General features: G+C 37.5%; 1 protein-coding gene across 1 annotated transcript in view; it reads right to left on the reverse strand.

The window, feature by feature from the left end:
• The window catches only part of LOC128641728 (uromodulin-like), a 106,461-nt gene that overhangs the window by 77,732 nt on the left and 5,294 nt on the right, over positions 1-23,435 (reverse strand). The window contains exons 4-6 of the mRNA XM_053694253.1: positions 12,781-12,958; positions 7,345-7,482; positions 431-445 (exon numbers count right to left, since the gene is read on the reverse strand). Coding sequence (XP_053550228.1) covers positions 431-445; positions 7,345-7,482; positions 12,781-12,958 — 331 coding nt within the window. The remainder of the gene's footprint in view (positions 1-430; positions 446-7,344; positions 7,483-12,780; positions 12,959-23,435) is intronic.

Here is a 23,435-nt window from a genome sequence, read left to right on the forward strand (position 1 = left end):
AAAGATATAAAAAATAAATAAATTATAAAATGAATAATTGAAACACCTCTCTCTCTCTCTCTCTCTCTCTCACTATCTCTGTGTGTGTGTGTATATATATATATATATATATATATATATATATATATATATATATATATATATATATATATATATATATGCATATATATATATACACACACATATACATTTGTTGTATTCTTTGCATTTGTTTCAGTATGAAAAATGAGCAGGTCTTTTAATGAATGAACTAGCTTGTGAGGTCACATGGGTTTCTGCAGGTGTTAAAGGGTTCACAAGTTTGAAAATTGACACAATGGCCTCTAGTTATGAAAGTCTGGCAGACCTGATCCGCTAGTGCGAATCAGGTCCGCCAGACTTCGCTGAATACGGCGAGCAATACGCTCGCCGTATTCATCATTGCATTAGCAGCTCACAAGAGCTGCTGGTGCAACGCTGACCCCTGCAGACTCGCGGCCAATAGGCCGCCAGCAAGGGGGTGTCAATCAGCCCGATCGTACTCGATTGGGTTGTATTGTTGCGATGTCTGTCCGCCTACTCAGTGCAGGCGGACAGGTTATGGAGCAGCGGTCTTTGTGACCGCTGCTTCATAACTGCTGTTTCTGGCGAGTCTGAAGACTCGCCAGAAACACGGGGCATCAAGCTTGATACATATGCCCCCATAGCTATCAATATATCTATCAATGTTCTTGTTATCTGACTAATGGAAACCTCAAACCCTATGTCTGTATATATATATATATATATAAATATAGGGCTGGAAAAATATCACTATATCACTATAGTTTACTAGTCACGGATTAAAAGCTGCTTGCCCAGAGGGAAAATGTTATTAGTTCAATGTTATATATTTTTTTTTATAATTTTTTATTGAGTGATATGCGTTACAAAAAAGCGTATATTACACATTTTTTGGCAATAACGTCGCAAATTTAACATTTCCACTGTATAGAAAAAGAAACATAAAGAAGACAAAAGGGGAAGGGGAAACTTAGGGAAGTAAGTGTACATTCATGTGTGATCCCTGGAATCAATTAGTATAAAACAGTTTCAACTCCACAGAGCTTACAATAGCTATTACAATATTCTTCCAACATTCTTGTATGAAATGATGTACATTTCTGATGATGTACTGACTTTGCTAGTTCAAGGGGTTGCCTTGTGTTAAAATATACTATTAGTGTTTATATAACAACATGTAGTCCTCCCATATGAAAGAGATAGACAAAGTGATCGTCAAGTCTTTTGGAAACAACAAAGTGGTGCTTTTTTGATAGTATTGTGGTGGAAACTAGGGCTCTCCACTGCTCAAGTGTAGGTGGTCTAGTCTGTTTCCAATGTTGTGGTATTAATCATTTTGCACTGTTGATCATTATATATAATAACTGAAGTCTAAGTTTGCATCAGACTTTTGGGAATCTGTTAAATAGGACTGTCACTGGATCCAAGGATAATGTGATCTCGGTAACCTCTTTTAATTTCTCCTATAATATTGGATCAAAATGGGGTAATAAAGGGGCATTGCCACCATATATGTGTAAAAGAGCCCGGGTTCCCACAACCCCTCCAACATTCCGATGATGTGTTCTTGAATATTGTGGCCAGCCTGGATGGTGTGAAGTACCACCTGCATTGGAGTTTAATATTCATCTCCTGTATTTGAACTGAGGAAGTGTACCTATTCATATTTGAAAATATCTGTGACCATTCTTTTTGTGTAGGGTGGTATTGTAGTTCCACCTCCCATTTATTAGTGTAGGTCGGCAGTTTCCTGGAATGATGTGTTAAAAGTAGTTTGTAGGTTAGAGATAATGTGCCTTTTCTGGAGGATTTCATGTGGCACAGGGTTTCAAAGTCTGTAAGGGGTCTAAAAATGTTTTCTCTCTCTACTTATGTATAAATGTGTGACCTGATCACACAAGGGGGCGCTAGAGAAATAATATAAAAAATATTGAATAATAATAAAAATTTGCACGTCTATATAATGAGCAATATATGTAAAAAGCAGATATATAAATTAGATCTTATATAGAAATAGATATGATTCTTACAACACTATTAACATATGAAACAAAGTGAAATGTCCTTGAAATGGTGTAAACTGTTTTCAAGTGGTGGCTGCCTCCTCCTCACTGGCAGGTCCAGGTAAAACTATAGAAAATGAAGAAGAGCAGAGGGGCGCCTCATGTGAAGTATCGTCAGGTGGAAACACAATAAAATCAAAAGATTGCCAAATGGGTACTCACATACTCCAAGAACACACTAATGTGTTGATAGGGACAGGCTGCAGATTTGTAAAGGTGTAACAGCTCACCCATTCAGTCACGCTCTCAATACTGTGGTGCTGGAAATATAGTAGAAACACAGAAGAGGAGCACTACATGTGCAGACCATTAAGAGTATAACCAGCAATATTATACTTGATAAAAAATGGGTACTCACATACTCCAAAAGCACACCAATGTGCTGGTAGGAACAGGCTGCAGATTTAGGCAGGTGTGGCAGCTCATCCCAAGGCACAGTCTCGAATATCAGCTTTCTGCACTGAACTTTTAACTTCCTTCTTTTCCAGGAAGTTGTTTCTCGCCACAAGTGCCTCTAGTGGTGAATAGAAAAACTGCCAAGGCAAAGTTGTTACACTTTTACAAATTTGCAGCCTGTCCCTACCAACACATTAGTGTGTTCTTGGAGTATGTGAGTACCCATTTGGCTATCTTTTGATTTTATTGTGTTTCCACCTGACGATACTTCACATGAGGCGCCCCTCTGTTCTTCTTCATTTTCTCTCTCTACTTGACTACTGATGTAGTGTCCGAGTTGTTGGTATCAAAACTAACGATGGACTATCCCCCCATGGAATTCTTGGAGATCTGATCTAGGTTTTATTTTATTGTTTTGCAAGACATTATAACACAAGGCAGTATCCGACAAGGTAGTGATAGGATACAAGATGGAATTGGGGGGTATTGGTAAGCTCGAATTGTTTCATAATGGAGTCAGTGGTGAGATGTTTGAGGATATGATGGGTATCTTTGTGAGATGTTTATCCCATACTTTATATGTCTCCAACATCAGTTTAGAAATGCTGTGGTCAAACTGTCTATTCTGTGGAGAGAGCCAACAACAACTGCCTAGCTGCAATACTCCATCAAGAGCGTGTTCCAGAGTAACCCACTCTTTGTTTTGGGAATTCTTACACCAATCAACTCTCCGAGTGAGAAAAAACGCCCACCTATAGTATTGCAAACACAGTACACCCAGGCCACCATTTTCTTTTGTACGATACATGGTAGACTTGGCTATTCTTTGTCTTTTATTTTGCCAAATAAAGGTGTTGATAAGCTTTTATAATGTGAGTAATTGGGAGTCTGGGATGTTTATAGGAATTGTTTGAAGGATGTATAATAGCTTTGGTAATATGGACATCTTAACCGCATTTATCCTACCTATCCAGGATAAGGTTTTATTTTGCCAGGAACGTAATTCCTGCTGTACATTTTTGATAAGGGGTGAATAGTTAAGTGTAATAAGGAGGTGTGGAGTTGTAGATAGATAGACCCCCAAGTACTTTGTAGAAGTTGTTTGGGATTTGAATTCATGAACCATCACTATGTTTTGAATATCCACTTGGGGAAGACCTATACTTACAAATTCTGATTTGCTCGCATTTACTTTGAAAGTAGAGTGTGTACCGTATAGTGTTAGTTCTTCCATCAGATATTGGATGGAACTATTTGGGGCAGATAACGTTAGGAATATGTCATCAGCATAGAGGGTAAATTTATATTTCATTAGGGCCTATCTGGATGCCCCTAATTTCGACATTTTGTCTAAATCTAGTAGCTAGAACTTCCATCGCCAACAAAAACAACAATGGAGCGGGAATCCCTGCCTTGTGCCGTTCAATACAGGGAGTGAAGGGGAAAGGTCATTACTTAATACAATTTTAGTGCTGGAATGACTGTAGAGGGCAAATATTTTGTCAATAAAGATATTTGGGAACCCACATTTTATAAGTGTCTGTCTGAGAAATGTCCAATTTAGCCTATCGAAAGCTTTCTCCGCGTCCATTGACGCAAATATAGAGGGGATTTTGTGTGAGGATGCATATTCTATGAGGGTAATTATTTTAGTAGTATTGTCCCGAGCTTCGCGGCCCGGAGTAAATCCTGCCTGATTTATATTGATTAAAGATGGGAGAATTTTATTCAATCGGTGTGCTAAGATTTTTGCGTAAATCTTAACGTCGACGTTCAGAAGTGAGATAGGCCTAAAATTAGATGTGCAATCTGGGTTTTTTCCCGGCTTGGATATGACCATTATGTGGGCTTCCAACATAGATGCTGGAAAAGTAACAGTGTGCGATGTAAGATTAAACAAGTGCAACAGAAGTGGGAGTAAAATTGTCTGAAATGCTTGATAGTATCTAACCGAAAGACCGTCGGGGCCCAGACATTTCCCCACATTTAGTTGTTTTATAGCTGAAGTAATTTCTGAGGGAGTGATTGGGGAGCTCAGGTCTTTAATTTGATCATCTGTAAGTTGAGGGAGCTGACAGGTGTGCAAATAATCTAGGCGGTCTAGGTATTCTATATCTGTGTGTTTCTGTGAGTTAATGTTATATAGCGTAGAGTAGTACCCATGGTATTGCTGTAAGATCTCTGTGGTTGTCTTAACCCTTGTGTTGTCAGGTATGATTTCAATGTTTTCTGTTTAAGGGCTCAAGCCATAAGTTTGCCCGCTTTGTTCCCTTCGTAAAAATAAAGTTGTTTAGTGCGCATGTGGGATTTTTGTTGCTCAATTGACAAAAAGTCATTAAGTTGATTACGAAGAGCTTTTATGTTGGCCAGGATTTGAATGTTAGAGGGGTCTTGTTTGTGGTTATATTCAGCTTGGGCCAGTTTAGAGGTTAGGGTGTTATAAAGTTGTTTAGCTATTTTTTGAATGTGAGAAAAAGTAAAAATTTTGACTCATCTGATGCAAATTTTTATACGTCCGGGACTAGTTGAAATTTTAAACCCTTATATATGTGTGTGTATATATATATATAAATAAATATATATATATATATATATATATATATATATATATATATATATGTATACGTTTACAGGTATATATATATATATATATATATATATATATATATATATATATATATAACGGGTTTGCAATTTCAACTAGTGCCGGACGAGTAACAATTTGCAGCGGATGAGTCCAATATTTGACTTTTTCCTATTTTAACATTGAGTTGACTAATAACTTTTTCCCTCTGAAGGTTGTAAAAAGAGTAAGGAGGAGAATTATATCAATCTAGCTCATGGACCATATGAGTCCTAGTAGCAATACAAAAAAATGAAATTTATTATTTAGGAAATCTTTGATCTGTTGTGCTCTGTAAAGAACTGTGCTTTCCATGTTTAGAGTATTCTTAGAATATTAAAATAGTACATCATTATTATAGCAATCTATAAATCATGGCTTTCTTCAGACTTTCTTAGAAGATTTAAGATAACTTACTTGATGTAGTATTTTCTGCAACGATAACAAAAAAGCAAAAGTTAGAATTCTGGACATTAACAAAAATAAAAAAATAATATATAAGCTTGAAACTATTAATAGACACTAAGGTTCCGATTAGCAAATATTCCCCAGAAAAAAAACACATAGCTGACACTCATTTTTAGTCCCTTCAAGTTAAGAGATGCCTCCCATAGAAAGTAAAAGATTTTTCTGGAAAAGGGATTTTTACTAAAGAGTGCAAGTTAGCAGGGAACAGGGGGTGTAAAAAAATAACAAATAAATGTTGTAGTCAATACAAATCAAATTACTTTTTCATAATATAATATCTTTAAATTATCTCTCTTTTCATAAGCATGTGTATTTCTATTAGGGTAATAAGTGTTTTACATATTTTGACACAATCTTGCCATTTTTCAGTTTGAGTGATAAAACAGCGAGAACTGAAGGTGGTATATGTTTAGAGAATATGACAGATTTTGCACTGTAATTGCCTATTAACCCACCAGCTGAGACAGTAAATTCATTTTACAATCATGAAAACAGAGCAAGCTTTGACATTTGTATTATTACTACAAATTTCACAGCGTTATTTTGCATGTGCAGTGTACTTTTATTACAGTGTGCATTACAATTTTTATTTTACCTGCATAATTTCAATATAAGAATTTCTTTTTTCTGAACAAATTCATTACAAATTTAAATGTTATATTAAGTTACAATTTTGCATTGTATGTTTTTTTTATTACTGTACTATATTTATTCATTCCATTTATATTTATTGATTTAAAAAAAAAAATTGTGAAGCCTTATTGTAATGTATGCATCTCCTTCACAGTCTACGTCAATGCAGGGAACACCCTTGAGAGATACACTGTTCTCAAGCTAAAAACTGCCTTTAGAGAATTCCACTAGGCGCTTCATACTGGCAAGATTTCTTACAGAAATCTAGCATGCCCAGAGAACTTAAGATAATCTGACTCAAAGTACTGAATATTAGCACTGCTGAATTTGCAAACATTCAGTAGTAATAACAATAATAATAATGCAGCTAATTATATTCCATATCTATGCATAATAAAGTTGATATATAAAATAAAAACATATTGAAAATTGTATTGTGTTTCCATTTACCAGTAAAACCAATTTTTTTTAGTGAAATTGTCAGGAAAAAGTCTATAAACTTACAGAAATAGGAAAAATTGTTGCAATGAAAGAGGTAAAAAAAAAAAATATTTTTATTTTTTATTTTGATTAAATAATTTCCCTTACTTTTTACCAGAGCTCTAAGTACACATCTTGAGCATTATATGCCAGCAGTGTTTGTAACATTGTTATACATATATTGTTTAAATTAAGTGTTGTGTTTATGTCCCTTTAAACACGAAATACATTTATTTACTATATAAATTTTATATAGTATTGAGGTTATCCTCCGCCTCTCTCCAGTCTTGCATCCTGCCATGTTTAAATCCAGTCTACACATATGTTCAACAATTATTCTTCAGATACTTGCAGTTAAACCTAAGTTTCAATATGGCTGCATCCATGAATAGAGGAAGATGCATAAAATGTATTTAGTGTTTAATGTCCCTTTAACATTAAGTACATTTTTTCTGGGGCAAAATAAACGTTTTGCCCCTTATAAAAGTCTTAAAATTAGAATATCCTTTCTATCTATAAACAAAACGAGTGCATATAAGTAATTGTAAAACCAGTAATAGTGTAAAAATGACACATATGAAAATTTCTAAAATGTATATTCTTTATGGCACAAAACATCACATTTGAGAAGAAATATACCTGTCAAGCCTTGTATGCGTATAGAATGTTGTCCTCCGGCATACACAAAGATAGTCCAAGTTCCTATGATAGGATATTTCACTACATATATTGCTCCCCAAATTTCAGACACTATAATACTTATTTCTACATTGCGCCCTACAATTAAAAGGAAAAGTTATATTTATTTGTTTAAACAAATGACATATAAATAAAATAGGAACTGTGAGTATCAACCTGGGAGTTAGAGTTAGGATTTTTTAAGTTTTTTTTTTGGGGGGGGGTTGTTTTATTTAGATTAGGGATGAGCCGTAAAAGAGCTAAATGTCCTATTAAGGGCAATGCCCAAACAAATGCTAGGTGGGACTTTGTATATTTTTTGTAAAAGAGCTGATTATCTTGGGGCAATGCCCTGCAGAAAGCCCTTATAAGGGCTACTGGTAGTTTATTCTTAGAGTAGGGAGTGTTTTTATTTTGGGGGGGATTAGGTTTAATTTTGATAAATTTGGTAATTTGATTTTTTATTTACTATAATGTTAGCTTTTTTTTATTTTTTGTAAACTTTCGGCTAGATTTAGAGTTTTGTCGGTAAAGACCCGCGTAGCTAACGCTCCTTTTTTCCCCCGCACCTTTTAAACAACGCTGGTATTGAGAGTTCTCTGAAGGGCTGCGTTAGGCTCCAAAAAGGGAGTGTACAGGCATATTTACCACCACTTCAACTCTCAATACCAGTGTTGCTTACGGTAGCGGCTAGCTGGAAAAACGTGCTCGTGCATGATTCCCCCATAGGAAACAATGGGGCAGTTTGGGCTGAAAAAAAATCTAACACCTGCAAAAAAGCAGCGTTAAGCTCCTAACGCAGCCCCATTGTTTCCTATGGGGAAACAGTTTCTAAGTCTGCACCTAACACCCTAACATGAACCCCGAGTCTAAACACCCCTAATCTTACACTTTTTAACCCCTAATCTGCCGCTCCACGCTATTGCTGACACCTGCATTACACAATTAACCCCTAATCTGCCGCTCCGTACACCGCCGCAACCTACATTATCCCTATGTACCCCTAATCTGCTGCCCTTAACACCGCTGACCCCTATATTATATTTATTAACCCCTAATCTGCCCCCCCTAACGTCACCGCCACCTACCTACACTTATTAACCCCTAATCTGCTGACCGGAGCTCGCCGCTACTCTAATAAATGTATTAACCCCTAAACCGCCTCACTCCCACCTCAAAAACCCTATAATAAATAGTATTAACCCCTAATCTGCCCTCCCTAACATCGCCGACACCTAACTTCAAGTATTAACCCCTAATCTGCCGACCGGACCTCGCCGCCACTCTAATAAATGTATTAACCCCTAAAGCTAAGTCTAACCCTAACCCTAACACCCCCCTAAATTAAATATAATTTTAATCTAACAAAATAAATTAACTCTTATTAAATAAAGTATTCCTATTTAAAGCTAAACACTTACCTGTAAAATAAACCCTAAACTAGCTACAATATAACAAATAATTATATTGTAGCTTTTTAGAATTTATATTTATTTTACAGGCAACTTTGTATTTATTTTAACTAGGTACAATAGCTATTAAATAGTTATTTACTATTTAATAGCTACCTAGTTAAAATAATTACAAAATTACCTGTAAAATAAATCCTAACCTAAGTTACAATTAAACCTAACACTACACTATCAATAAATAAATTAAATCAATTAACTACAAGTACCTACAATTAAATAAACTAAACTAAATTACAAAAAAAAACCCCACTAAATTACAAAAAATAAAAAAAGTTTACAAGAATTTTAAGCTAATTACACCTACTCTAAGCCCCCTAATAAAATAACAAAGCCCCCCAAAATAAAAAAATTCCCTACCCTAATCTAAATTAAAAAAGTTAACAGCTCTATTACCTTACCAGCCCTTAAAAGGGCTTTTTGCGGGGCATGCCCCAAAGAAATCAGCTCTTTTGCCTGTAAAAAAAACACAATACCACCCCCCAACATTACAACCCACCACCCACATACCCCTACTCTAACCCAAACCCCCCTTAAATAAACCTAACACTACCCATCTGAAGATCTCCCTACCTTGAGTCGTCTTCACCCAACCGGGCACCGATGGACCAAAAGAAGACATCCAGAGTGGCAGAAGTCTTCATCCTATCCGGGCAGAAGAGGACATCCGGACCGGTAGACATCTTCATCCAAGCGGCATCTTCTATCTTCATCCATCCGGAGTGGAGCGGAGCCATCTTCTTCCAGCCAACGCGGATCCATCCTCTTCTACCGACGCCTACTCTCCGAATGAAGGTTCCTTTAAATGACGTCAAATGACAGCCAATACAATGCGAGCTCAATCTGATTGGCTGATTGGATCAGCCAATCCGATTGAACTTGAATCTGATTGGCTGATTCAATCAGACAATCAGATTTTTCATACCTTAATTCCGATTGGCTGATAGAATCCTATCAGCCAATCGGAATTCGAGGGACGCCATCTTGGATGACATCACTTAAAGGAACCTTCATTCGTCGGGTAGTCGTCGTTGAAGAAGGATGTTCCGCGCCGGAGGTCTTGAAGATGGAGCCGCTCCTCGTCGGATGGATGAAGATAGAAGATGCCGCTTGGATGAAGATGTCTGCCGGTCCGGATGTCCTCTTCTGCCCGGATAGGATGAAGACTTCTGCCGCTCCGGGTGTCTTCTTTTGGTCCATCGGTGCTCGGCTGGGTGAAGACTACTCAAGATAGGGAGATCTTCAGGGGGGTAGTGTTCAAGGGGGGTTTAGGTTAGAGTAGGGGTATGTGGGTGGTGGGTTGTAATGTTGGGGGGTGGTATTGTGTTTTTTTTTACAGGTAAAAGAGCTGATTTCTTTGGGGCATGCCCCGCAAAAAGCCCTTTTAAGGGCTGGTAAGGTAATAGAGCTGTTAACTTTTTTAATTTAGATTAGGGTAGGGAATTTTTTTATTTTGGGGGGCATTGTTATTTTATTAGGGGGCTTAGGTGTAATTAGCTTAAAATTCTTGTAATCTTTTTTTATTTTTTGTAATTTAGTGTTTGTTTGTTTTTGTAATTTAGTTTAGTTTATTTAATTGTATGTAATTGTAGTTAATTTATTTAATTAGTTTATTGATAGTGTAGTGTTAGGTTTAATTGTAACTTAGGTTAGGATTTATTTTACAGGTAATTTTGTAATTATTTTAACTAGGTAGCTATTAAATAGTAAATAACTATTTAATAGCTATCGTACCTAGTTAAAATAAATACAATGTTGCCTGTAAAATAAATATAAATCCTAAAATAGCTACAATATAATTATTCGTTATATTGTAGCTATATTAGGGTTTATTTTACAGGTAAGTATTTAGTTTTAAATAGGAATACTTTAGTTAATAATATTTAATTTATTTTGTTAGAATAAAATTATATTTTACTTAGGGGGTGTTAGGGTTAGGGTTAGACTTAGCTTTAGGGGTTAATACATTTATTAGAGTGGCGGCGAGGTCCGGTCGGCAGAATAGGGGTTAATAAGTGTAATTAGGTAGCGGCGACGTTGGGGGGGGGCAAATTAGGGGTTAATAAATATAATATAGGGGTCGGCGATGTTAGGGGCAGCATATTAGGGGTACATAGGTATAATGTAGGTGGCAGTGATGTGCGGTCGGCAGATTAGGGGTTAAAAACATTTATTATAGTGGCGACGATGTGGGGGGGCCTCGGTTTAGGGGTACATAGGTAGTTTATGGGTGTTAGTGTACTTTAGAGCACAGTAGTTAAGAGCTTTATGAACCAGCGTTAGCCCAGAAAGCTCTTAAAGGGCCACTAAACCCATAATCTTTCTTTCATGATTCAGATAGAACATACAAATTTAAACAACATTACTATTTACTTCTATTATTTATTTTGCTTCATTTTTTAGATATCCTTATTTGAAGAAAAAGCAATGCACATGGGTGAGCCAATCACACGAGGCTTCTATGTGCAGCAACCAATCAGCAGCTACTGAGCATATCTAGATATGCTTTTTAGCAAAGAATATCAAGAGAATAAAACAAATTAGATAATAGAAGTAAATTAGAAAGATGTTTAAAAATGCTTTATCTTTCTAAATCATGAAATCATGGCCCTTTTACTACTGACTTTTTTCTGCGGATGGAGTCTTGTCGGTAGAGGGTCTAATGCTTACTTCAGCCAAGACTCTAAATACCAGCGTTAGGAAGATCCCATTGAAAAGATAGGATACGCAATTGGTGTAAGGGGGCGGTATGGAAAAGTTGTGGCTTGGAAGTGAGTGTTAGACCCTTTCCTGGCTGACTCTAAATACCAGCGGGAGGACCCCTTAACGCTGCTTTTGACGGCTGCAGCAGAACTCTAAATCTAGGCGTTTTTTGAGGTTTTTTTTGTAACTTTAGAATGTATTAGTTTAGGTAATTTGGATTTAATAAATGGGGTGTTAGGTTAGGGGTTGTTAGGTTAGGGGGTGTTAGGTTAGGGTACTTAGTTATTTAGATAGTTATTTGCGTTTTGGTTTTTGGTGGTTTAAAGGGTTAATAAGTTAATTAGGTTTATTGCGATGTGAAAGTTTTGCGGTTTAGGGGTTAATACGGTAAATAGGTTTATTGCAATGTGGGGGGTTTGCGGTTTAAGAGTTAATAGGGAAAATCGGTTTATTGCGATGTAGAGGTTTTTGCAGTTTAGGGGTTAATAGGGAAATTAGGTATATAGCAATGTGGGTTTTTTGCTGTTTAGGAGTTAATACTTCGTGTAGGATTTTTTTTGGGTATATTTCGTGTGGGCGGTGTTTTGTTTTTTTAAATACTTGATACGGGCGTTTTTTTTGTTTTTGTTTTTTTAATACTTGATGCGGGCGGTTAGTTTTTTTTTTTTTAAATAATTGAATGTGGGCGATTAGTTGTTGCTTTTTTCATGCTCCATTTGCCTTTACGCTGCATCCCAGTGGATTTCGAAAATGGCAGGGTGGTGAAAGAATCCACGCCATTTTCGGAATTCAGAATTCTTTCGTCCTCACGCTGCCAATATTCCATTGAGGATGCGTGCGCAACTGCCGACGGCAACGGACATTAGAAACACAATTATAGTACAGATGTGTTCATATATGTGTATTTATGTCTGTAAATATATATATACACATATACTGTAAATACATAAATACATATGCAAACAAATATTATAAAATATTATATATATTAAAATGAAAGGGGAAAACTACAACGTAAACAGGGGTCAGGTTCCTAAAATGCGACAATCATGCAAAATACGAGGAGCTGTGTGTTACATCTAATAAAGTTACTTATATTTTGAATTAAAACAGTATGCTATTGTTATATTTAACATGATCAATTTAATACGCACAATACAATCTATTAAAAATGATGCTAACAAAAACCATATCCATATGACACAACAGAGTGCTATATACATACCATAAGGTCCTAAAATACTAATGGAGTATATTAATCCATCTGTAGTCACCAGTATTGAAGTATAATAAGTAGGTACTGCAAAGTTATCAGAATGACTGCCTGCATTATATTCTTTGGATAATAGATTAGTAGAGGAATTGAGAGGTCTTGAAAGAATGTGTTCCAAATAAAAAAATACCTGAAACAATTGAAAAAAATATGCATTGAATATTTTTTTCTTAAAAGACCGCTGAATACAGTAGAATTGAATAACTGAAAACTAAACAAAAAAAGACAATGCAATAGCACTTACTATGAATTTGAAATGGGCATAATATAATATTTTCTGTTAATCCAATTTTTGCTCCCCCTGTATCATATGACAGCCATCAGCCAATCACTAAATGCATATATGTATATACGATGCACTTTTGCACATGCTCAGTAAGAGCCGGATCCTCAGAAAGTGTGTATGCAAAAAGAATGTGCATGTTTTGGTAATGGGAGTATATTAGAAAGTTGTTTTTTTAATTGCATGCATTATCTGAATCATGGACCTTTAATTTTGACTTTAGTGGCCCTTTAACGTCACCTTTAGAGATTTCTAGCGTTATGGCATACAAAAACATAATTTATGCTTACCTGATAAATTCCTTTCTTCTGTAGTGTGATCAGTCCACGGGTCATCATTACTTGTGGGATATTATCTGCTCCCCTACAGGAAGTGCAAGAGGATTCACCCAGCAGAGTTGCTATATAGCTCCTCCCCTCTACGTCACCTCCAGTCATTCGACCAAGGACCAACGAGAAAGGAGAAGCCAAGGGTGTAGTGGTGACTGGAGTATAATTTAAAAAATATTTACCTGCCTTAAAAAACAGGGCGGGCCGTGGACTGATCACACTACAGAAGAAAGGAATTTATCAGGTAAGCATAAATTATGTTTTCTTCTGTTAAGTGTGATCAGTCCACGGGTCATCATTACTTGTGGGATACCAATACCAAAGCAAAAGTACACGGATGACGGGAGGGATAGGCAGGCTCTTTATACAGAAGGAACCACTGCCTGAAGAACCTTTCTCCCAAAAATAGCCTCCGAGGAAGCAAAAGTGTCAAATTTGTAAAATTTGGAAAAAGTATGAAGCGAAGACCAAGTTGCAGCCTTGCAAATCTGTTCAACAGAGGCCTCATTCTTAAAGGCCCAAGTGGAAGCCACAGCTCTAGTGGAATGAGCTGTAATTCTTTCAGGAGGCTGCTGTCCAGCAGTCTCATAAGCTAAACGAATTATGCTACGAAGCCAAAAAGAGAGAGAGGTAGCAGAAGCTTTTTGACCTCTCCTCTGACCAGAGTAAACGACAAACAGGGAAGACGTTTGTCGAAAATCTTTAGTTGTCTGTAAATAAAATTTAAGGGCACGAACTACATCCAGATTGTGCAAAAGACGTTCCTTCCTCGAAGAAGGATTTGGGCACAAGGATGGAACAACAATCTCCTGATTGATATTCCTGTTAGTGACTACATTAGGTAAGAACCCAGGTTTAGTACGCAGAACTACCTTATCCGAGTGAAAAATCAAATAAGGAGAATCACAATGTAAGGCTGATAACTCAGAGACTCTTCGAGCCGAGGAAATAGCCATTAAAAATAGAACTTTCCAAGATAACAACTTTATAACAATGGAATGAAGGGGTTCAAACGGAACACCCTGTAAAACGTTAAGAACAAGGTTTAAACTCCATGGTGGAGCCACAGCTTTAAACACAGGTTTAATCCTGGCCAAAGCCTGACAAAAAGCCTGAACGTCTGGAACTTCTGACAGACGCTTGTGTAACAGAATGGACAGAGCTGAGATCTGTCCCTTTAAGGAACTAGCGGATAACCCCTTTTCTAAACCTTCTTGTAGAAAAGACAATATCCTAGGAATCCTAACCTTACTCCAAGAGTAACCTTTGGATTCGCACCAATATAGGTATTTACGCCATATTTTATGGTAAATCTTTCTGGTAACAGGCTTCCTAGCCTGTATTAAGGTATCAATAACTGACTCAGAAAAACCACGCTTTGATAAGATCAAGCGTTCAATTTCCAAGCAGTCAGCTTCAGAGAAGTTAGATTTTGATGTTTGAAAGGACCCTGAATCAGAAGGTCCTGTTTCAGAGGTAACGACCAAGGTGGACAGAATGACATGTCCACCAGATCTGTATACCAAGTCCTGCGTGGCCATGCAGGCGCTATTAGAATCACTGATGCTTTCTCCTGTTTGATTCTGGCAATCAATCGAGGAAGCATCGGGAAAGGTGGAAACACATAAGCCATCCTGAAGGTCCATGGTGCTGTCAAGGCATCTATCAGGACCGCTCCCGGATCCCTGGATCTGGACCCGTAGCGCGGAAGCTTGGCATTCTGTCGAGACGCCATGAGATCTATCTCTGGTTTGCCCCAACGTCGAAGTATTTGGGCAAAGACCTCTGGATGAAGTTCCCACTCCCCCGGATGAAAAGTCTGACGACTTAAGAAATCCGCCTCCCAGTTCTCCACTCCCGGGATGTGGATTGCAGACAGGTGGCAAGAGTGAGACTCTGCCCAGCGAATTATCTTCGATACTTCCATCATTGCTAGGGAGCTTCTTGTCCCTCCCTGATGGTTGATATAAGCTACAGTCGTGATGTTGTCCGACTGGAACCTGATGAACCCCCGAGTTGTTAACTGGGGTCAAGCCAGAAGAGCATTGAGGACTGCTCTCAATTCCAGAATGTTTATTGGAAGAAGACTCTCCTCCTGATTCCATAGTCCCTGAGCCTTCAGAGAATTCCAGACAGCGCCCCAACTTAGTAGGCTGGCGTCTGTTGTTACAATTGACCAGTCTGGCCTGCTGAATGGCATTCCCCTGGCCAGATGTGGCCGATAAAGCCACCATAGAAGAGAATTTCTGGTCTCTTGATTCAGATTTAGAGTGGGGGACAAATCTGAGTAATCCCCATTCCACTGACTTAGCATGCACAGTTGCAGTGGTCTGAGATGTAGGCGTGCAAAAGGAACTATGTCCATTGCTGCTACCATTAGTCCGATTACCTCCATGCATTGAGCTACTGACGGGTGTTGAATAGAATGAAGGACACGGCATGCACTTTGAAGTTTTGTTAACCTGTCCTCTGTCAGGTAAATCTTCATTTCTACAGAATCTATCAGAGTCCCCAGGAAGGGAACTCTTGTGAGTGGAAAGAGAGAACTTTTCTCTTCGTTCACTTTCCATCCATGCGACCTTAGAAATGCCAGTACTATCTCTGTATGAGATTTGGCAGTTTGAAGGCTTGAAGCTTGTATCAGTATGTCATCTAAGTACGGAGCTACTGAAATTCCTCGCGGTCTTAGTACCGCCAGAAGAGTGCCCAGAACCTTTGTGAAGATTCTTGGAGCCGTAGCCAGTCCGAATGGAAGAGCTACAAACTGGTAATGCCTGTCTAAAAAGGCAAACCTTAGATACCGGTAATGGCTTTTGTGAATCGGTATGTGAAGGTAAGCATCCTTTAAATCTACTGTGGTCATGTACTGACCCTCTTGGATCATGGGCAAAATTGTTCGAATAGTTTCCATCTTGAACGATGGAACTCTTAGGAATTTGTTTAGGATCTTTAAATCCAAGATTGGCCTGAAGGTTCCCTCTTTTTTGGGAACTACAAACAGATTTGAGTAAAACCCTTGTCCTTGTTCCAACCGCGGAACTGGATGGATCACTCCCATTAATAAAAGATCTTGTACGCAGCGTAGAAACGCTTCCTTCTTTGTTAGGTTTGTTGACAACCATGACAGATGAAATCTCCCTCTTGGGGGAGAGGATTTGAAGTCCAGAAGGTATCCCTGAGATATGATCTCTAACGCCCAGGGATCCTGAACATCTCTTGCCCAAGCCTGGGCGAAGAGGGAAAGTCTGCCCCCCACTAGATCCGGTCCCGGATCGGGGGCCCTCAATTCATGCTGTCTTAGGGGCAGCAGCAGGTTTTCTGGCCTGTTTGCCCCTGTTCCAGGACTGGTTAGGTTTCCAGCCTTGTCTGTAGCGAGCAACAGCTCCTTCCTGTTTTGGTGCAGAGGAAGTTGATGCTGCTCCTGCTTTGAAATTACGAAAGGAACGAAAATTGGACTGTCTAGCCTTGGCTTTGGCCTTGTCCTGAGGCAGGGCATGACCTTTACCTCCTGTAATGTCAGCAATAATCTCTTTCAAGCCGGGCCCGAATAAGGTCTGCCCTTTGAAAGGAATATTAAGCAATTTAGATTTAGACGTAACATCAGCTGACCAGGATTTCAGCCACAGAGCTCTGCGTGCCTGAATGGCGAATCCTGAATTTTTAGCCGCAAGTTTAGTTAAATGTATTACGGCATCTGAAATAAATGAATTAGCTAACTTAAGGAATTTAAGTTTGTGTGTGATGTCATCTAGTGTGGATGATTGAAGTGTCTCTTCCAGAGACTCAAACCAAAATGCTGCTGCAGCCGTGACAGGCGCAATACATGCAAGAGGTTGCAATATAAACCCTTGTTGAACAAACATTTTCTTAAGGTAACCCTCTAATTTTTTATCCATTGGATCTGAAAAGGCACAGCTATCCTCCACTGGGATAGTGGTACGCTTGCTAAAATAGAAACTGCTCCCTCCACCTTAGGGACCATTTGCCATAAGTCCCGTGTGGCGGCGTCTATTGGAAACATCTTTCTGAATATAGGAGGGGGTGAGAAAGGCACACCGGGTCTATCCCACTCCTTAGTAACAATGTCAGTAAGTCTCTTAGGTATAGGAAAAACGTCAGTACTCGTCGGTACCGCAAAATATTTATCCAACCTACACATTTTCTCTGGGATTGCAACTGTGTTACAATCATTCAGAGCCGCTAATACCTCCCCTAGTAACACACGGAGGTTCTCAAGCTTAAATTTAAAATTTGAAATGTCTGAGTCCAGTTTATTTGGATCAGAACCGTCACCCACAAAATGAAGCTCTCCGTCTTCACGTTCTGCAAACTGTGACGCAGTATCAGACATGGCCCTTGCATTATCCGCGCACTCTGTTCTCACCCCAGAGTGATCACGTTTACCTCTTAGTTCTGGTAGTTTAGCCAAAACTTCAGTCATAACAGTAGCCATATCTTGTAATGTGATTTGTAATGGCCGCCCAGATGTACTCGGCGCTACAATATCACGCACCTCCTGAGCGGGAGATGCAGGTACTGACACGTGAGGCGAGTTAGTCGGCATAACTCTCCCCTCGTTGTTTGGTGAAATATGTTCAATTTGTACAGATTGACTGTTTTTTAAAGTAGCATCAATACATTTAGTACATAAATTTCTATTGGGCTCCACTTTGGCATTAACACATATAGCACAGAGATATTCCTCTGAATCAGACATGTTTAACACACTAGCAAATAAACAGCAACTTGAAAATACTTTTCAAAGTAATTTACAAATAATATGAAAACGAACTGTGCCTTTAAGAAGCACAGAAAAAAATTATAACAGTTAAAATAATTAAGTTATAGCATCAATCTTTGTCAGAATATACAGTTTTAGCAAAGGATTGTTCCCCTCAGCAATTAAACAACACAACTTTAGCAAAGGTTTAATCCCATTAGCAAAGATAACAATTTCTGAAAGCAGGAAACAAATTACAGAATAAACGTTTTTATCTCAGTCAAACTATAATTCTTACAGCTCTGCTGAGAGAAATTACCTCCCTCAAAATAAGTTTGAAGACCCCTGAGCTCTGTAGAGATGAACCGGATCATGCAGGGAATACAATTAGTTGCTGACTGAAATATTTGATGCATAGTAAAAGCGCCCCTCCCCCACACACACAGCAGTGAGGGAGAACAGAAACTGACAGAAAAAACAGATTTAAGCAACTGCCAAGTGGAAAAATAGTGCCCAAACATTTATTCACTCAGTACCTCAGTAAATGAAAACGATTTTACATTCCAGCAAAAACGTTAAACATAATCTCTAGTTATTAAACAGCTTTATGTCTTTCTTACAGTGTAATTCTAGTGAATTACCATTCTCCCAGAATACTGAAGTGTAAAGTATACATACATGACATTATATCGGTATGGCAGGATTTTCTCATCAATTCCATTGTCAGAAAATAAAAACTGCTACATACCTCTATGCAGATTCATCTGCCCGCTGTCCCCTGATCTGAAGTTTACCTCACTCCTCAGATGGCCGAGAACAGCAATATGATCTTAACTACTCCGGCTAAAATCATAGCAAAACTCTGGTAGATTCTTCCTCAAACTCTGCCAGAGAGGTAATAACACACTCCGGTGTTATTTTAAAATAACAAACTTTTGATTGAAGATATAAAACTAAGTATACTCACCATAGTCCTCTCACACGACCTATCTAGTTGCTGGGTGCAAGAGAATGACTGGGGGTGACGTAGAGGGGAGGAGCTTATAGCAGCTCTGCTGGCTGAATCCTCTTGCACTTCCTGTAGGGGAGCAGATAATATCCCACAAGTAATGATGACCCGTGGACTGATCACACTTAACAGAAGAAAATAGCTAACAACTTTTTCACAGTTTGTTTTTTCTACATTTATACACTAAACTATTTGATTTAATAACATAATTAATTCCAGCAACTCAGAATACCAGGAAATTATTAGAAATAGCTACCTTTGATAGTGTGCATCAGTAAACACATTTAAATGTTCCTTTGCTACAGGTGAAAAAGTTCACCTCTATCCTTATACTGAGGCTCTATCCTTATACTGAGGCTCTATCCTTATACTTAACTCTATCCTTATACTTACCTCTATCCTTATACTTAACTCTATCCTTATACTTAACTCTATCCTTATACTTACCTCTAGCCTTATACTTACCTCTATCCTTATACTTACCTCTATCCTTATACTTACCTCTATCCTTATACTTAACTCTATCCTTATACTTAACTCTATCCTTATACTTACCTCTAGCCTTATACTTAACTCTATCCTTATACTTACCTCTATCCTTATACTTACCTCTATCCTTATACTTAACTCTATCCTTATACTTAACTCTATCCTTATACTTACCTCTAGCCTTATACTTAACTCTATCCTTATACTTACCTCTATCCTTATACTTACCTCTAGCCTTATACTTAACTCTATCCTTATACTTACCTCTAGCCTTATACTTAACTCTAGCCTTATACTTAAAGGGACACTAAACCCCCAAAAAATATTTCATGATTCAGGTAGAGAATACAATTTTAAATAACTTTCCAAATTACTTCTATTATCTAATTTGCTTCATTCTTTAGATATCCTTGTTGAAGAAATAGCAATACACATGGGTGAGCCAATCACACGAGGCATCTATGTGCATCTACCAATCAGCAGCTACTGAACATATCTAGATATGCTTTTCAGCAAAGCATATCAAGAGAATGAAGCAAATTAGATAATAGAAGTAAATAAAAAAGTTGTTTACAATTGCTTGCTCTTTCCAAATCATGAAAGAAAAAATTTGGGTTTCATGTCCCTTTAACTCTAGCCTTATACTTAACTCTAGCCTTATACTTACCTCTAGCCTTATACTTAACTCTAGCCTTATACCTACCTCTATCCTTATACTTACCTCTAGCCTTATACTTACCTCTAGCCTTATACTTAACTCTATCCTTATACTTACCTCTATCCTTATTCGTAACTCTATCCTTATACTTACCTCTATCCTTATACTTACCTCTAGCCTTATACTTAACTCTATCCTTATACTTACCTCTAGCCTTATACTTAACTCTAGCCTTATACTTAACTCTAGCCTTATACCTACCTCTATCCTTATACTTACCTCTAGCCTTATACTTACCTCTAGCCTTATACTTAACTCTATCCTTATACTTACCTCTATCCTTATTCGTAACTCTATCCTTATACTTACCTCTATCCTTATACTTACCTCTAGCCTTATACTTACCTCTATCCTTATACTTACCTCTAGCCTTATACTTACCTCTAGCCTTATACTTAACTCTAGCCTTATACTTAACTCTATCCTTATACTTACCTCTAGCCTTATACTTAACTCTAGCCTTATACTTAACTCTATCCTTATACTTACCTCTATCCTTATTCGTAACTCTATCCTTATACTTAACTCTATCCTTATACTTACCTCTATCCTTATTCATAACTCTATCCTTATACTTACCTCTATCCTTATACTTACCTCTATCCTTATTCTTAACTCTATCCTTATACTTACCTCTATCCTTATACTTACCTCTATCCTTATTCTTAACTCTATCCTTATACTTACCTATATCCTTATACTTACCTCTATCCTTATTCTTAACTCTATCCTTATACTTACCTCTATCCTTATACTCACCTCTATCCTTATTCTTAACTCTATCCTTATACTTACCTCTATCCTTATACTTAACTCTATCCTTATACTTACCTCTATCCTTATACTTAACTCTATCCTTATACTTACCTCTATCCTTATACTCACCTCTATCCTTATTCTTAACTCTATCCTTATACTTACCTATATCCTTATACTTACCTCTATCCTTATACTCACCTCTATCCTTATACTTAACTCTATCCTTATACTTACCTATATCCTTATACTTACCTCTATCCTTATACTCACCTCTATCCTTATAGTTAACTCTATCCTTATACTTACCTCTATCCTTATACTTACCTCTATCCTTATACTTACCTATATCCTTATACTTACCTCTATCCTTATACTTACCTCTAGCCTTATACTTACCTCTATCCTTATACTAACCTCTAGCCTTATACTTACCTCTATCCTTATACTCACCTCTATCCTTATAGTTAACTCTAGCCTTATACTTACCTCTATCCTTATACTTAACTATATCCTTATACTTACCTCTATCCTTATACTTACCTCTATCCTTATACTTACCTCTAGCCTTATACTTACCTCTATCCTTATACTAACCTCTAGCCTTATACTTACCTCTATCCTTATACTTACCTCTAGTCTTATACTTACCTCTAGCTCTCTGGAAGTCTGCGCTAATACAGACACTTCTGCACAGAGTTTTGGGCCGCAATCATAGGAGGCTTAACGCAGTGAATCCCATAGCCTGTGCTAAAGGACCGTTTCTTTAACACAGGGTCTGAGAACTGCTGAGAGCTAAGCCTCCTATGATCGCAGCTCAGGGCTCTGTGAAGAAAGGTCGGAATTAGTGCTGCTAAAGCTAATTTAAAGAAAATAAATAAATGCTGACAAATGTAACCAGTATTTCTTCTTTTTCTTTAAATTAGTTGGTAAATTAGTTTGTAATCAACTAAATGCACGAGCCTAATATATAAATATATATATATATATATATATATATATATATATATATATATATATATATATATATATAAAGAGAGAGTATATTCAGCGCTTAGAGACTCATGTGGATCTATTAGTAGGCACTGTTTATATATATATATATATATGGAAATATGTATCCACTTCTGGAAATATTTTTTATAATTATTCTTAAAAGTATTAATATTAAAATACTAAAATATTACAAATGTTTTTCTTGTTCCCTTCTTTGTGTATATATATATATGTGTCTCTCTGAAATAGTCCCACACAAATTAATAGTGGATAGTCTTTGGAGCCGTAGTGTTTCACACAGTCCGCAGTACTGGTTCCTGAGTGCCAAAAAGGACCCGGCAGTTCATCTGGTATGGAGCGATCCCCTCCGAAGTGAGGTCCCTCCCAAGTGTCTGGAAAATTGTAGAGATAGACAAGCGCACAGAGGCACTCCTAGTGTAATAAGTTTTTAACTTAAATATACATGTAAACAAAGGAATAATCCATACTCACTTGGTTTTACCTCATTCACTATGAGGTATTTTTGTAGCACTGTGTTAGTAGATGTTGTCTCCTTTTTCTGGAATCCTCCTGTCTCCCTTGAAAATGGCCCAGGTATTTTTCACAGTCTTTAGATCTGATTTTCACTCAGTGCTGTGAAACTCTATTTTAGGGCTCTCTTATATCTGTGTTAATGAGTCTGCTTAAATCCTGAGGTGCAGTTAATTCTCAGCCCTGGCAGGGGGCATCACCAAGGCTGTTTCCCGAGTTGCAAATGCTGGGGTCCCACTATTCCCTGTGTATCTCCCAAGCAGCTCCGGTGCCACAGAGCCGCTGTGAAAATCAGATCTAAGGACTGTGAAAATACCTGGGCCATTTTAAAGGGAGACAGGAGGATTCCAGAAAAAGGAGACAACATCTACTAACACAGTGCTACAAAAATACCTCATAGTGAATGAGGTAAAACCAAGTGAATATGGATTATTTCTTTGTTTACATGTATATTTAAGTTAAAAACGTATTACACTAGGAGTGCCTCTGTGCGCTTGTCTATCTCTACAATTTTCCATATATATATATATATATATATATATATAAGCATCAGTGTCCCAGTGGGATAGGCACAGTCCTCCTTATATGTAACTGCCAGGGTGCCTATCAAACAAACAATATGATAGTATAGAAAAAGTAGAAAAAGATAGGCACTCGCTGGACTTATAAAAAATGTAAAACCTAGATTCACTGCGGTGGATCATTGGGGCATTTGACAAAGGGATTGGAATAATCCCGAAACATTATGCCATTTTTAATTGAAGTTAATAAAAGTT

Source organism: Bombina bombina, chromosome 11 (assembly GCF_027579735.1).
Source record: "Bombina bombina isolate aBomBom1 chromosome 11, aBomBom1.pri, whole genome shotgun sequence".
Classification (NCBI taxonomy): Eukaryota; Metazoa; Chordata; class Amphibia; order Anura; family Bombinatoridae; genus Bombina; species Bombina bombina.